The 15,969-nt window shown below is 37.6% G+C and overlaps 1 protein-coding gene across 5 annotated transcripts in view; it reads left to right on the forward strand.

The window, feature by feature from the left end:
• Window positions 1–15,969, forward strand: part of SEMA3A (semaphorin 3A) — a 322,842-nt gene that overhangs the window by 269,784 nt on the left and 37,089 nt on the right. For all 5 annotated transcript variants that reach the window (XM_038153363.1, XM_038153364.1, XM_038153362.1 and 2 more), the window contains one exon: window positions 15,046–15,188. In XM_038153363.1, coding sequence (XP_038009291.1) covers window positions 15,046–15,188 — 143 coding nt within the window. The remainder of the gene's footprint in view (window positions 1–15,045; window positions 15,189–15,969) is intronic.

Below are 15,969 nucleotides of genomic sequence, written 5' to 3' on the forward strand. Positions count from 1 at the left end.
TTTTTCTATGGCTTTGTTTCAATGGATAGCTTATAGAGTTGGCAGTGGATGGCTTTGTAAAGTGATAGTCTGCCCACTTAAGGTGACAAATTTAGTATATTATTCAAGCAGAGGCAATAACCTCTACTAGAAAGCTTTGTGTACTGCTTTTAGTTAATGTATGATTAAAAACATAATTTCTACCTATATATTTATCTATCTATTTATCTATCTATCTGTAACCCACATGCATCAGTTCATAGTAAGAGTCTCTCTTTCCCTGGAGATAAATCTCAGTAGGAAAAAAAGAGTCATTTGTCCAGAAAAGGTGTAGTGTTCGGGTTCTAAGTTTGCATTTTGCTTTGCTTTTGGTACAGAACCCACTTTACATTGCACAACACCAGTTTCTTTGTAATTATCATTTTTGCAGAGGAAAAAGGAAAGTTCAGATTAGATGTCCAGATTCCAAAGACAAAGTCTCTGTGTTATAGACCTTGCAAATTCAAGTAAGTTTCCCATGATCTCTGTGAGAGCTCATCACAGCTCTGATGCTTGAAAACCAGTGACTTTTAACTACCAAATTGCGCCTCCTTTCTTGTTCACAAAAGTCACTAACCAGTTTTTCAGACAAGTTAAGCAGAAATCTGTTTGTAGGAGTCACACAGCAGAATACTAATTGATTTAAACAAAGGAGGAGTGGGTCTGTTACAGCCCCCTTTATTGGGATATGACATACATCCGATTTTTCTCTTTGCATTCTTGTGTTGTTTTGTGGTTTTTTCCTTCTGCTCTAGCCATCAATTTAATGAGTGTTGGCCCTGTCAATACCAATTTCCTCTTCTCAGGCCACCATGTTCAAAGTTTGGTGGGCATTCAATAGAGATTTACTGTTGACTGGGTAATTTGAGTTCATGTGTGTGGTGAAAAATTAGTGAGGAGAATTACCCAGAAAAGTGGATGCCATGACAATGCATGTCACCATGGTGTGACCAGCTCTGCTGACATAGGTTTCAAAAGCTCTCCCCCTGTGAAAATGGGGCCTGTTTGCAAATTAATTAGTTTCTGGCAGCAGCTTGATTGTTGACCCAAAGTTTGTAGAGTGGAAAAACAATCAGATTAGTGTGTTCAATATAAAGGCCCAGCGCGGTGCTCGAGTGCAGTTTGCCAAACTGTTGAAGTTGTGAATAGAGTGAAACAAATTCTTCTTTGAGAAGCCAAGGCAAAGGTTAAGTGTGATGTGACTGGAGCACGCTGGCCGCAGGGCGGTGGGGAAAGAATTAAAGGTTTCAGCCACACAAAAATAGAGAGTGCTGAGCGAGTTGCATTGAATTTAATGAAATTCACAGCTTCAGACGCAGAAGTGTTTGGCAATGCTTTAGTCTGTGTTAAAGGGAGAAATAAGATGGCTTTGTTTTAAGAAGTTTTCTTTGTACATCCATGTGGGACGCCAGGGACTGAGCCTCTAAAGGGTATTAGAGAGACTTCCTGAGCCTGCATGCTGTGTCTAAGCACCTGCAGACTGAGGTTTGTACCAGGTCCTCCCACTCCCCACCACACACTAACTCCCTTTATCTCTAATGATTCAATCCAAGCTTCCCATTCATCACCTCCAAAGTTTGGACAGGGTTCTTCTTTTAAGTAGTTCTCGTGCAGGGGCTGGTGGACAAATATATATTAGACATCCATGGTTATAAATAAATGACTGGTTAATCCTTGTTATCGAGGTAGTGAGTCAAAAGATAGATACTAAAACATACAGCAGACCAGATCTGTAGCTGATAATACATGACAATGACCTCTATGCAGCCAAGATCTAATTTCTACTCATTATTGTGCTCATTTCATTTCATTATTACTCTTCATTTCTTCAATAGCTATTTTTTTAATATATGTTTGCCCTTCATAATGCATTTTTGGCGTTCGGTGTTACTATCTCCCTTGTAGTGCTTTCTTTATATCAAACAATTCCTATGCACATTTATAACTATCGTTTTCCCACTATGACAAATAGAAAGAAAGAAAATGTCAACTATTGTGAAGGAGCCCATGTTCATGGGCAGTTGAGGTGTCTTCTCTTTGACCAATGTCTTAGTCCTGTTGGCCTGGATCAGAATGCCTGGCAGATCCAAGGGAATGGGCCTTGGGAAAATATGAAGGGCTCCACACAGCCCACCACATAGCCCCCACCCCATCAATTAACTGAGATGCCCAGCAGAGTTAATGATGTGAGGATACGGCCCCTTGGTCTGTTCCCACCTCTTTTCCCCATTCCATAAAATTCCAGCTCTTAGCCTGCGACCTGTGCAAACTCTGTGATTTGTTCTCGGTAATGGGGCTGAACCTACCCCCTTCACAGGAACATTCCTGAACCGTGAATTGCTTGTCCCAAAAGGCATTTAGTGTTGCTTGCAATTAACACAACTGATTGCTCAAAGCCGGCACCTGAGGTGGCACGGAGCCAGCTGGAAGCATAATTGGCTCCTTAGCTGGAGAAACATCCACTTCACAGTGGAGTCTGTGATGACGGAATTATTAGTTCAGAGGAAGCCAGGTATGTGAGTACCTGCTCTATGCATTACAGCCTCCACTAGCACTAGACACAGATGAATTATCACAGACTCAAAGCCTCCCTTTCTCTCTGTCTCCGGAACTTCCCCTTCTCTTTGTTCCGAAATCGTGCACAATTCAGCCTGAATATTTGCAGGGCTGAGTAATTGCTTTTGTTCTTTGGGTTATTTAATTACAAATCTCAGTAGATGACAGGTCCTCTGCTCTAAAGGAAGACATCACATTTGCACAGTTACAGAATCCCAACACAAATGTGTGTGGCAAATCAGTGACTGCAGATTTATTCATGCCCTCTGGGACCTGCACTGCCTTTTCAGCTTAGCATGCAATATGATTTAAATTACAGCTTGTGCAGAGCTGTGCCTTGGGATTACACTCCATGTTTCCAACTGTTTATAGTTCAGTGAGCTTTAACCTCTGTGATTCTGAAAATTAAATAATGTCACGGCTGATATCAAACTGATGGCTGGTACTAGAATGCTAAAGAGTGTGTAGTATTAAAAGCCTATTTTTACAACAAAGCGGAAACGTCAATGTATTTAAAACATTGATAGCACATTCGGGTAGTTCAAGAACACAATTCAAAAGTTACACTAGCAAAGAATGGCAAAGCTAATATTAAACTCCATTATCAAGGATAGTGTTTCAACTCCTGTATTTAACAGAGCTGTGGCTGTGGACTTTACTAGAGCAGGACTGAGCCTAATGCAGGGCTTTGTGATGACACAAAGAATGTGTAAGATCAATAAATGTACATAGAGCATCTGTTGTGGTTAAATTCAGATTTGTTAGTTCCTTGTAGAAGTTTCATTATTTCTGAAATCTGTGATATATCAAATGTTACATCTTGAAGCCGTTTTTGTGCTGTAACTGTGGGCATCTTAATATTTCTGTAGGCTTTGAAGAGGAGCAGAGGAAACACTTAATTAGAAAACTTTGTATTTAATATGACAAGTAATTTCCCTTCAGATTATATTCCATTATTTGCAGGGGTTTAATTGGTGCAAAAACATTTGGATTTTTTTCCTCCACTTAGTTCTGCAAAGCCATGTTTCCAGGATAGAAACTGTTCCAGTTTCTTGAGCCACTACACCATGTTCCTCCCCAGGCTCTGCCCAGGCGACACCGTGAAACAAAAGGGTGAAACTGATGTCACCAGCAGCATCATTTAGGCCACAGAGCCTCCTTCATGGCTGAAGTGTAAGGAAGGGGGAAGAGGAAGAGAAAAGGACAAATGAGAGAGACAAATGGTTACTTACTTTTCACTTGTAAAGGCAGCATGTTGGACTAAATAACAGAAAATAAAGAACAATTCACACAATTTCAATTATAAGATCTGATGGACAGATCAAAGACACACAAAATGTTTGACAAATGGTTCCTCATTTGATGCCTTTAAGTTTTGACAGTGGAATAGATCCTGCATCTCCCATTTTGCTGCATTGCCAAAGTGATGCTTCTTTTTCCCCTTGACCTTTAGAATGCCCTGTACTACTTACTTCAGGCTTCAATGTCCACCTCTTAGTTGTCAAAGTGGTGTCAGAAATATCCCATCCCTTGCTATTGGATTGGATTCCATGGGCTTGTGTAAATTCATCTGTTTTAAAAGGTGGCTGTTAAGTTTGATTTTTAAACATGTAGCTAAGTGCTTTTACATACTATATGGTAAAAAATATATATGATAAAGTGTACAGTAACATTTAAGAGATCAAAGTATGAAAGTGATCACCAGCTAATATCTGATAGTCAGAAGCAGTGAGTGCCATAGATGATGTGCTGGTGTACAGATTACAGTGTTACTGAAATATGATAACATTTCTTTTGAGAATCTCTATATCAGTCTCAAATGTAGCAGTGTTGCTCAAAAAACTGTTGAGAGTGACCCACCAAAACTGAGCCTGATAAGCCTTTTTTTGCTCTATTTCTCTCTGTTCTGAGATCACTGTATCACTGGTGTCTATAGGCTGAATGTTTCTGTTTGTAAGGTGAGCTGCCTTGTGGCATTACCAGGGAAAATTACCTCTTTCAGAGGTAAGGGTTAAACTGTAAATCTTTGAGACCACCATTTATCGCACAACATCCATCAGAATTTGATGTTCCAGAGCACTTAGAGCTGCCACAAACACACTCAGTAAATGAGGACAAAATAGTTCCTTTTCTGATTTACCTTTTAAAGTGATAAGCTGGCCTGTGTTTTGTTATGTTCCTACATTATGGAAAAGAGTATTTTTAACATTCCGTTGTATATATATAAATTTAATTTCCTTTTGACAGGTTTTAAAGATTTATGTTCAGATAAGTACAGCAAGATTTGCAGGAAGATTTTGTTAGAGAATTTGGTATAAGCAGAAACAAGATAACCTTTCAGAGACAGCTTTTGTACAGATGATCATTCAGAAAAAAAGCAGAAGAAAAGTTACTTTGAAGACTGGATTACATATTTTTCCCATTCACTGCACAGGTCTTATGAAATAGTTACAGGCATTCAGTGATAATACATTGTATCTGTTAATATTACCACATATCTGAGGATTGGTGTTTATTGATTTTTTTACTGCTGTTTGGGAAAAATTCAATATCCTTTTAAGTCAGAATTGTTCTGCTGATGTCAGTGAGATTATTCATATTTCCTGAGCTCTATAACAATATTTGTCACTCTGTAAAATTTGGTAGTCATGTGGCGCAGTTCTCTTCAGCTTCCCACTCCTTCAGTCTCTGTGTCCTGTTCTCCTGTTTCTCTAAAGCAATTTCCAGTAAGGGCAGAAAAAAGCTCCATGGGAGAAGAAGGTACAAAGCCTTTGTATGGGGCATTTTATGTGGACTTGTGGATCATCAGCTTTTTCACAAGATGGTGTAAATGGGTTGTCATTATCAATACTCAGTTCTGTTCCATGTTTGACATACTGTCAGCCTTATTATTTTGTGCCAGACCTGTTGGTAGAAAACATTCTTTGAAAAAAATTCCAGTTTCACATTTATTACAGGACCTTTATTTTTTACTGCATTTCTTTCTTTTATTAATTTTTAAATACTTCTGTTAAACCTTCTGCCAATTCCTCTTGCTGTGATTTCTGTATCACTAGCAGAGTCCCCCCTCACTGCTTTTAAAAACACAAGAATTTCGAGTCTGAGACAATTAAATTTTTATTCTTAAAAGTCACAGAAATTACATCAAATATTTTTTTTATATCAGTGAATAATAATAAAAATTAGAATAATGAAAATAAAAAAAGAATTAAAGTATAAGCCAATGGAACAATGTTTGAGAAAAAAAACTTTCTGGCAGTGCAGGTACTGTTGCAAAACTTTTCTATCTGAAGCAACTTCACAGTTTTCATCTCACCTGTGCTATCAAATACTTTTTTTTTTTCTTTTTTAATGAACAGAACTAAATTTCCCATCAACAATAAATGAGTACATTATTTCAGTTGTGCAAAACCCTGTTAATACATTATGTTGACTGAAGCTAGATTAAGTTGGAAACACATAATGCTTGCATGACTACTGAAAGAGGTTGTCATAACTGATGCTATCACACTGAATACCTCAGGTTGTGCTGAGGGGTTTTGCTTCCACTTACAGATGCCTTATTGCATTTTGTGTTGCTGTGCTACACTGACACATGAGCTAAAACCAGTCATTCATCCAGCCCTTTCCTCAGTTTTTGCTGCCATCCCTCATTAACCCTACTTTAATGGATTTTGTGTCAAGTTGCTTTACACTAGCTGTAAAAGTTCATTATACCAACAAAATGTTTCTTGTAGTTTGATAAAATTACCTCAGTTCTTTAGCTAAATCTAAAGGATTTAACAAAGAAATTAAATTACAGGAGATTGGAAAGGTTAGAAAATTGCTGCAGGAGAGTTCTCTACTGGATGACTCCTTGGGAAGTGGCGTGGGCTGATGATAATTTCCAAATGAATGAACATCCCTCGCTGAAGAGTTGAGACTATGGTAGAGGCCTGTCCAGTTTTTGATATGACATCAGGGAGGAGATATTTTTTACAGCTACACAATCCCTTCCACACACTTCAAATTGAACCTGGCAGTACAAAATTTGGAATTTTTCTTCATGTTTTCAAAATAGATTATTTTTGACCCAAAGGACATGTTTTTTCACTTTTTAGGCAGGAAAAAGTAATATTTCTGTGGGCAAAGGGTTCTGGAGACAGGGTTGTGCCCTGCATGGAGCTGACAGAGAAATATTAGGAATTTAGCTTTCAGGAGACAGAGGCTGAAGATATGCTTGTCAAGCCAGTGCTGTTCATCTTTGCCAGTTGTACTGCTGAGGGCTGTCCCATTTTCCCTACAGTGGAATATGTTTGCCATGTTAATCCCCAGCTATTTCTCACACTCAGCCAGGTATTTGCCTCCTGCAAAGTGCTGTGTCAGGAGTTTGGCTACAGCATGTTCCCTCAGCCTCCAGGACACCTTCTTGTGCCCTAAATTTCCAGGTGGCAAAGAGGAAGAATATTCCACCAAGACATAAGCACACATCTCTTAGCATTCAGAAAGGCCTGAGAAAATCACATTAATGGAGAGGAACAGGTTTTGGTTTCTGACTTCTAGGATCAGCTGCCATAAACTGCTTTAGCATCTCCAGGGACTTGTGCTCCACCTGTGAATCTTCAGAGCTTACAAAAGGCAGGCCTGTAGCATGGCTCTATATGCCAAAAGTCTGTAACACCCCAAATCAGAAACATCTTTTGTCTTCAGTGCCTCCACACTCCACTTCCTCCACTAATACATCACGTCTTAGCATAAAGACTCTGGTATTTAGTTCTTGTCACTCATCCAGAGCTCTAAAGATGTAGGTTACACAGTTAAGGCACAGGCTTTCTAGTGTTTTTATTTCCAAACATCAATGTCAAAAGCTTCAGATAAGTGACAGAGAGAGGAAGAAGCAGGCTCTTAGCTGGAACTCTCATTACCTTTAAGAAATACAGAAAATTGAGATTAAAGTGTTCCTAAATGGAGACAGTGTGCTGCAAGCCTCACTTTCTGTTCTGTGATGGACACTAGTTTTCTCAGTTGCCCAATTATTCTCTCTGAGGGACAAATAAATAAGTTTAAAATTAATTGTGTTGATAGATATACAACAACCTTAAAACACTGTCAGTAATGGAAAAGAGGTGTTAATTTTACTTGTTGTTCTGTAAAGAGATAATAATCACCTCCTTTAAATTAAATAGGGTGGATACATCATAAGCATTGTTTTGTGAGAAATCTAATTTATGTTGAGCATTAAACTATAATTTTACTGAACTTTTGTATTCACTTTTCTTCACCATATAATTAATCTTTAACAGGGATTCAAAACTATTGTTGTCTCTTTAGAACAAAGGCTTCAGAAACTGATAATTGCATCAGAGATCAACATTTTCTCCCTTCTGTTTCCTGTGGGAGCCAAAATGTTATTCCCAAGATATGTTCATGCTGAATTATGCCTCTAAGGCAGAGGAGATGAGGGATTTTGGTATGGTGGCATTGGCTTGGCAGGTACTCAGGGACTCATTTACAATACTCTAGAGGTGCTGAGCACCCAAACTGAGGTTGTGCTCCTCTTACCCTGCATCACTGCCAGCCCCAGGAGGGCACCCACAGCTCAGTCCCCAGCCTGACCTTGCCAAATTTTCACTTCTGCTGGCTGCCCCCAGCATGGAGCCCAAATGCTTTAGGATGTTGCAACCCACTTGCCCTTTCTTGCTTTTGCTTCAGATACAGATCAGTAATTCCTTAAAACCCCCATCACTGAAACTCAGTTTTATTGTCTCTCACAATGAGAATGGTGCATGGATGACACTGATGGGCAAGCCAGTGTAAAGGCCACAAGGGCTAGACTCCTGTTGCTGTACCATTGAGGTGCAGAAGAATTTACATGTGTAAAAATATGGTGTGTCTTTTTTAATGTAAGTCTTTTGAGTGTTACATTGCTGCTGCACCCATGTATTGAAATGACAGAAGAGTGATATGTTGTTGCTACTTTTAATACCTTTCATCCTTGAAAGTCTGTAATCCCTTTGTGTCACACAAGTCACCACTGAAGCATAGCAGTTGGAATCTGCAGAGGAAGGGTTTGTTGGTTTGAGGCTGTTTTTTTTTTAATTATGAAAAGTGTTTGGAGTAAAATCTTTTTTTTAAAAAAGTATGCTATTGAAATTAAAATAAACTTCAGTTCAACCTTAACCTTACACTTATCAGTGTGTTTTATAATCTGTCTCACAAAAATTGCCTTTACTAATCTTTGAAAAATTGATAAAATAGAGGATATCACTTCTAAGAAGGAGAAATTAGATGACATAACTAATGCACTACTCTAAGATCATCTTGACTTAAAGATAAGCCATTTGATAATTATCATCAGTCTTTAAACTCTTTCTGATGGGAATTTCCATTGCAAAATCAGGGACCATGGGGCTTCTTACCTTGTAATAGCTGCTGGCAGCTTGATCATGCATGGCCTGCATGCCACACATCCTTCTGACTTTGTAAACAGCATCTTTAAATGACATCTCTGCTCTGCGGTCTGTCCTTTCTATGTTAGCATCTGACAATAAGTTACCACAAAACCCTCATATTAGCTCCATAATAGCCACAAGTTGTCCCTTGTGCAAACAGCGTTCCCGCTTTGAGGATGTGGTCTGATGCCATCCATGTTATTGAGGAGCTTCACTAGAAGCAGTGAATCCATGAGAGCTCTGCTGCATTTGCCTGAGTCAACAGCAGCAAGAGGAATGTGAAAGTTGAGGAATTTAAATGAAGGGACTTTGAAAGAACACCACTAAAAGCTTTGGTGTTTTGTAAACTACATTTGAGTGTGTAAAACCACAAACCATCTTCGCTCTCTCATCACCACATATTAACAGCTTTGTCCTCTGGTGACCTTGCTGAGGCAGAAGCTCTGCTCTGCACATTTGTGACTGGAGCTGCAAGTCTCTTCTCTGTGGGTAGTAGGGCTTCACAGTGAGAGCAAGTCCAGATTGTGTGAGGACAGTGTTTGGTTCTCTGTGCTGGGTCCCAGTGGATGGGTGCTGTACGTGATTATGAAGCCTTGAGTAGCTGTCTATTTTTGCTGTTGTTAAATTTTTAATTTCATCTTCTCTAGCCCTCCTCTCCTTAGGGTCCCAGTCACCCTCCAGTACTTTTCATTAAATTACAGCAATTGTAGTTTTACTGAGCGTAAAATTTCCCTAGTTTCCTAGAATTTTCTTGCTGTGAACTAATAAATTAGTCATTTTGACCGTAAATATACAATAATAGGGGCATCCAGTTCAAACTCTTTACAAAGCATTTCCTAAGAGGACTGCCCTTTGGTTCTTGTCAAGTGATGAAGAGATGACCCCAGCTTCTGTTCCTTCAGCTTACTCAATCTTGACAGCTAAAGGTAATTTCTGTGCCTTCAAGTTTATAGATCTTCATTAAAATGCTAATACAATTCACTTTGAAAGCCAATTTCTGACTTTTATTGTTTCCTGCTCTTGGGTGCGTGTGTGTATTTGTGTGGTTATTGTTGCTATAAGAGTAACATTTGTTAAAGAACCAGTGCAGATCGATTTACCTTTGCTTTTCCTCAACCTGAAATGCTGAGGCAGGCAAAACATGTTTCCATTACTTAAATAAGCAAACAATGGCAAATAAATCATAAAGGCAGCTGGACCAAGGTGTCGTTTTCATAAAGAGCCAGATTTCTCAGAAAGGACAGTTTAATGGGCTGCTGCCAGTGAAATGTCTGCAGAGCTGGTAATTGCAGGAGGGCACACAAAGGTGTCATGTGTGATCTGAGGAGTAGCACCACAGCCAAGACAACTGGAAAAAGGAGACTGAAAAAGGTGTGGACTTTAATAATTTGCTTCTTAAAGGCTGATTATTTTAAATAAAAATCTAAGTTTTTATTTTTAGCTTGTTCACTTTGGCTGCAAGATCAGAGAAGTGTTTTTAGCTGTAATTTTATTTTGATCATGTTTGTGCTGTGGCTTTGTTTCTCCTTTGATCATGCTAAAACACGTTTCAGAAATGTTTGTTTGATGTATGCTGTTTTTTAAAGCAGTCTTCTACATTGTCTGCCTGTGTTTTTTAAAAGCAATATATCATTGCAAAATATTTGCTGTCAAATTATTTCTTAAATCCATTTTCCCAAAACAAGCTTTCTAGACTTCTAACCAATGGGAGACTGCTTTCAAACAAGAAAGTATTGAACTGTTGTTACAGCATTTCTGAGGGCTACGTGGATTGGAGACAGTTTTAGGGTTGCAGAATACTCCATAATTCATACTCAGAAATTTGAAGTCATTCCATCTACCCCCAATAGCTGCAGTACACTGACTTTTACAATTGTTTCTGGTGGCTTTGGATCAAAGTCCTACTTCCCATTCAGTAAAACTTGATTGAAGTTCATTCCAGCATTTCTTTTGTGGCTGTGTTGTGTTGAATGTATGAAATAGGTCAACCCTGACTGAATTATTTTGAACTTCCCATGGGGACCTCTTGATACCAAACCTGTTTAAATTTGCAGGGTAATGCAGGAGAGTCTCGATACTTAAACATACACGTTCATGGATGACATTCTTTCTTCTGCTGCATGGGTGAGCAATTAGGAAAGTCAAGGAGAAGTCCCTTATTCCCTCATCTGTGGATATCTCCCTTCCAATCCTCAAAGAAGAGCAGTAAAAAAGTGCAGTGCAGTCCATGGAGAGGGCTGTGTTGCGTGACTGCTGGCCATCTGGCTGATTGATTCATCAAGACCCTCAGCAGCCAGTAGTGAGCATGGTCTGAAGCCCTGGGGGTGAATGCCAGTGTGCATCAAGCCTCAGGCAAGTCAGACAACCCCTGTGCTAGTGAAACGATAAAGAACACACTACAGATCACTGGTTCTTAGCTTTATAACCCATGAAATTATCAAACACTTTTCTCTCCCTCTCCCCACACATGGTATCATGATGTTGTTTCTGTAACCACTACATTCATTCTAAACAGAAATTAATCTATTTCAATATGGAACAGAACACATGTAGCCTCCTCTTCATTTATTTGGTTCACTGCATAGACATAAATATGTTAGATGGAAGTGGGGGAAAAACCCAAGCACCACCAGGTAACAAGAACAAGGGCCCTATAATATGAAGAACCACTTGTTCATTGACTAAAACATATTGATTTAACTAGATGGAAAAACAATCCGAGGTGTGCTCAGTAAGAAGTGTTGTTCAAGAAAAGCTGTTCCATGATGTACAATGGATGTGTTTCTAATATGAGATTGTGAGACTACTTCATTTGCAGGGATGTAATTAGGATTATTAATCACTCATTGAAAATCTGAATCCATCTCAGGTGAGCACTGGTTAGAAGTGCATGCAAAGCATACTCACATGTGCTCTAGCTGTGGCATTAGTTTTATCTGCCTGCCTCACAACCCTCTTCTCTGCTATCACTCTGACAGAATCATTTAAAATACATATTTTCAATTTATTCAACTATTTTTCTATCATTGTTCTGTCAGTTCTGCTTTAATACTAAACTGTCTTACTATTTCTGGTTCACTTGCAAAATTATGAAAGGGAAAGAAAAGAATAATAATATGCTAACCGAGGGCAAGTTTATATAACCAGTGCTATATCAGCAATATTTTTGACTCAAAATAGAGCTCCCCACAGTATCCTCATAGGCCAATGTAAAGTTACATATTTGACACCTGATAATATAGTGATTTGTTTTAGAACTTGATATCTTGTGATTTACAAAATCCATTGTGCTAGAAACAAATAATTCAACCATTTGGGAATGTGTTTAGGTTTTAGTTGATTTTTTTTTACCCTTTTTAATTAAGACCTTAAGGATGTAAAAACAACATATTCAGAAAAGAGGTTCTCCAGATCCAGTAGCCAAGAACAGTGTCTTCTAATGGGTATCCTCTTTCTCTGATGGATCCTTCCCCAGACTGCAGTGCAGAAATTTTCAAGCTGCAACCCTTTTTTCTTGAGATTCAAGTTGCATGCAAAGCCCTAGTATATTACATAAAAGATAGTTGAGATATTATTTATCTTGGGTCTCATGTCAGTAACTTGAAGGCTATTAAATGCACGCTAGAAAGAAAGGAAGGACATTTAATAGCTTGCATTACCGAGGTTTGGGGTGGAGAACTTAAGATCTTAGATTTTTCATGGTCTCAGATGTCTAAAAATGTTTATTTTAAGAGACAATAGGTAATAGACACAGTTTCACAGAGATCTGTTGTGGGGTCTGTGTTGTTCAACACGTTCATAAATAACCTGTAAAAGAGGTTGAATGAGAGGTTGTTTTTTTTTTTTTTTCCCATGAACCTAAGTTATTCAGCAGAGTAAGACAAAGGAAGACTATGAAGGATCACAAAAGGATCTTAATGCAACTGGGTAGCTAAGCAATCAAATGACAAATTAAATTATTCTTGATGACTGATGTAGTGATAAACCATGGGGAGAACCATGAGGAACCATGTCTATCTTCACCTATAAAAGAATGGGCTGTGGACAGAGCACCACCAATGAAGAGTGAGGTTCTGGGGTTATGGCACGTAAATTCCATGACCATTTCAGATTTCTGTTTAGGAGCTGTCAAATCCATATTAACTGCTAGAAATTAATAATAATTAAAAAAAAAAAAAAGGAAAAACTACAACAGAGAATTCAACAAAGAGAATTGCTCCAGCCCTTGTTAAAGAGCATAGTTTATCCACATCTTGATCACTGAGCATTTTTCCAATACAGGAATTAAGAGGAACCAAATGAATTTATTAATATCAATGTTTAAAACAAAATTCAGAAGTAAATTTTAGCTCATTACATTGTGTAGGTGAGGAACAAATTCCAAAAAGACAAGCTGAATTCTGGAAATGTGCATGGGTTCAAGAAGAAACTAGACAGATAACTGGATTAGAAGTCTATTGAGAATTAACTAAGGACACAGAAGCAACAAAGCTCAGGGAATCAGCTACACTGAAAACAGTTGAAGGAGGGACTTTCTTCTTGGAGAGTATTATTTATAACCACCATATTCTTTCTTGTCTCAAATAATTACTTCTGGACAGTCTTGGAGGTTGTGTATTGATCTAAGTAAACTTTGGTCTGAGCCAGTAGGATCATCCTTCTGTACTTATATATAAATATATACACATATGCACCTACACATGCAAATACATGAGAATATATACATATATATATATATATATATATATATATATATATATACACACAGAGTACATGATAATACACATGCACACAAAATTATGCTGTATATACTCATGTAATAGAAATATCTATACTTCTGTGTGCATAACCTGTCAAAGTATGTCTTAAAAACACTGCCGTCCTTAATAAGGCAATGGGTTGCATAGGCCAGCTAGTGCAAACTGGCAAAACATAGCAAAGTTCATTATTTCCATGACTATATAGCAATAACTATACACTGAAAATATGTTAATACAGACACTAAAATAGCTTACAATTTCACATAGGAACAGGACTCTGAGTAGTTAAATATAGTTCTTCTACAGTTAATTATCCCAGCAGGATGTAGAATGGTTATAAAACAGATTGGTAAATCTGTTGGATATGCCTTCTTTTTCCAAATATAGTGAAAGATACCAGCTGAAGTATCTCTGTAAAATACAGCGATGAGCCAGATGCACCACTGGTATGAATTTATTGATGTGAATTCTATAAAATTCTCTCTGCTAGAACTTCTTTACAGTATTTTTTATGTAACCCATCAGTAGGTACACATTATATGTATTTTCACTTGTTGATGTATCTTTTTTGCCACCAAATAAAGTTGTCACTCTAATTGTTAAGAAATAAAGTTTATGTATATAAAAATAATAGTTTAAAAAATGGAAAGAAAAAGTATTTAAACAACTTGAGAAGAAATTCAAAAATATATTTCTCTTCTGAAAAGAAGACAAAAATTTGGGAATTTGGGAATACAAATACATGGGAATACATGTGAAGGTAGTATCAATCAAAATGTGGTTTTCAACTTAACTTTTTTTAACAGTAATGCACTAACAATTTTCTAGGTGTAATTTTTTTTCAATTGCTAAAATGTGAACTTTACATTTGTCTCCATAATTCTTTGATTTTAATTGTGACTTATACAGAAATATTAACCAAAGTCCAGACATCCAAAGGACAAGAAAAATGTCAGTAATAAATACATGAAATTATGAAACCATGCTGTAATGTTAAACAAACATTTGTAAAGAGATTTCATAAACATTTAATTGCTCCAATAATAGAGTTAAGATTTGTTCATTAAATATCTGTAGCAAACACCTCTCTGTATTAAAGATAAGAGTAATGTAAATACCTGTTGCATATTAGCAGGTGATGATGTACCTAATATAGAAATATTTGCCATGGGATGCAATTGTTTTGGTCTTGGGAAGAAAAGTGACAGTTCATTTATGTAAGGAAGAGAAATGATCCAGTTCATGGAGTAGTAATGTGCACAATGGCATTGTCTTCTCAGATCCCAGATTTGTCGGTGCTCACCTGATACCAGAGAGCGACAATCCAGAAGATGACAAGATCTACTTCTTCTTCCGTGAAAATGCAATTGATGGAGAGCACACTGGAAAAGCCACTCATGCCAGAATAGGGCAGATCTGCAAGGTCAGATGATGAATTCTTGGTGTGATACTGAATGCACTTGCAAGCAATTTTAGAAATTGTGTTTTCTTGCCTGTGAACCATTCAGTATTAACATTGAAATTAACTCTTGGGTCATCCCAAGAGAAAAATAGTGTGGGGATGACATACAGAAATGAATACCATTCAATTCTTTTTTTGGGGGAAACTTCACAAACTATGATATTTGGTTTAAAAACTTGTAGGTATCTTCTGAGGCTTAGAAATTGTCTGCAAAAGAAAGTCTTTTACAGGAAATGTGATACTTCCAGGTAGGCCAAAAACATTTGAAGAATTTGCTTGTTACGTGTTAATACCTTTCCATTCCCACATTAGTGAAAACCTTTAAAACAGAGGCAAAGGAAGATACAGCAAAATGATTGTTTAAGGTTTGCTGTAAGAATGGGCAGCCTTTCCAAAGATCCTTAGTGACTGCAAGATAAATCATTTATCCACACTCATAAATGTCCAGATGGTTTTCTGACAGACTTCCAAAAACATTTCTGCTAATGAAATTATATTAAAAATGTTGTAGCTTTGGCAACTGTGGTGTTTACAGTGAAATTTTCTGTTAATCCATAAGCACAACTTCAATTTACCTCCTTGAATTCAGAGGTTCTGGCTTCTAAACCATTTACCCCACAAGTATGAAGTCCTCAGGGCCCTTAGTTTCTATGTTTTGTGGCTGTACAGCTGACCCCACTGTTCTGGCATTTTTGTCTATTTTTTTCCATTGCAAATTTCATTTCTACATTGTTGCTACCCA

The sequence above is a fragment of the Motacilla alba genome, chromosome 1A, assembly GCF_015832195.1.
Source record: "Motacilla alba alba isolate MOTALB_02 chromosome 1A, Motacilla_alba_V1.0_pri, whole genome shotgun sequence".
NCBI classification, from domain to species: domain Eukaryota; kingdom Metazoa; phylum Chordata; class Aves; order Passeriformes; family Motacillidae; genus Motacilla; species Motacilla alba.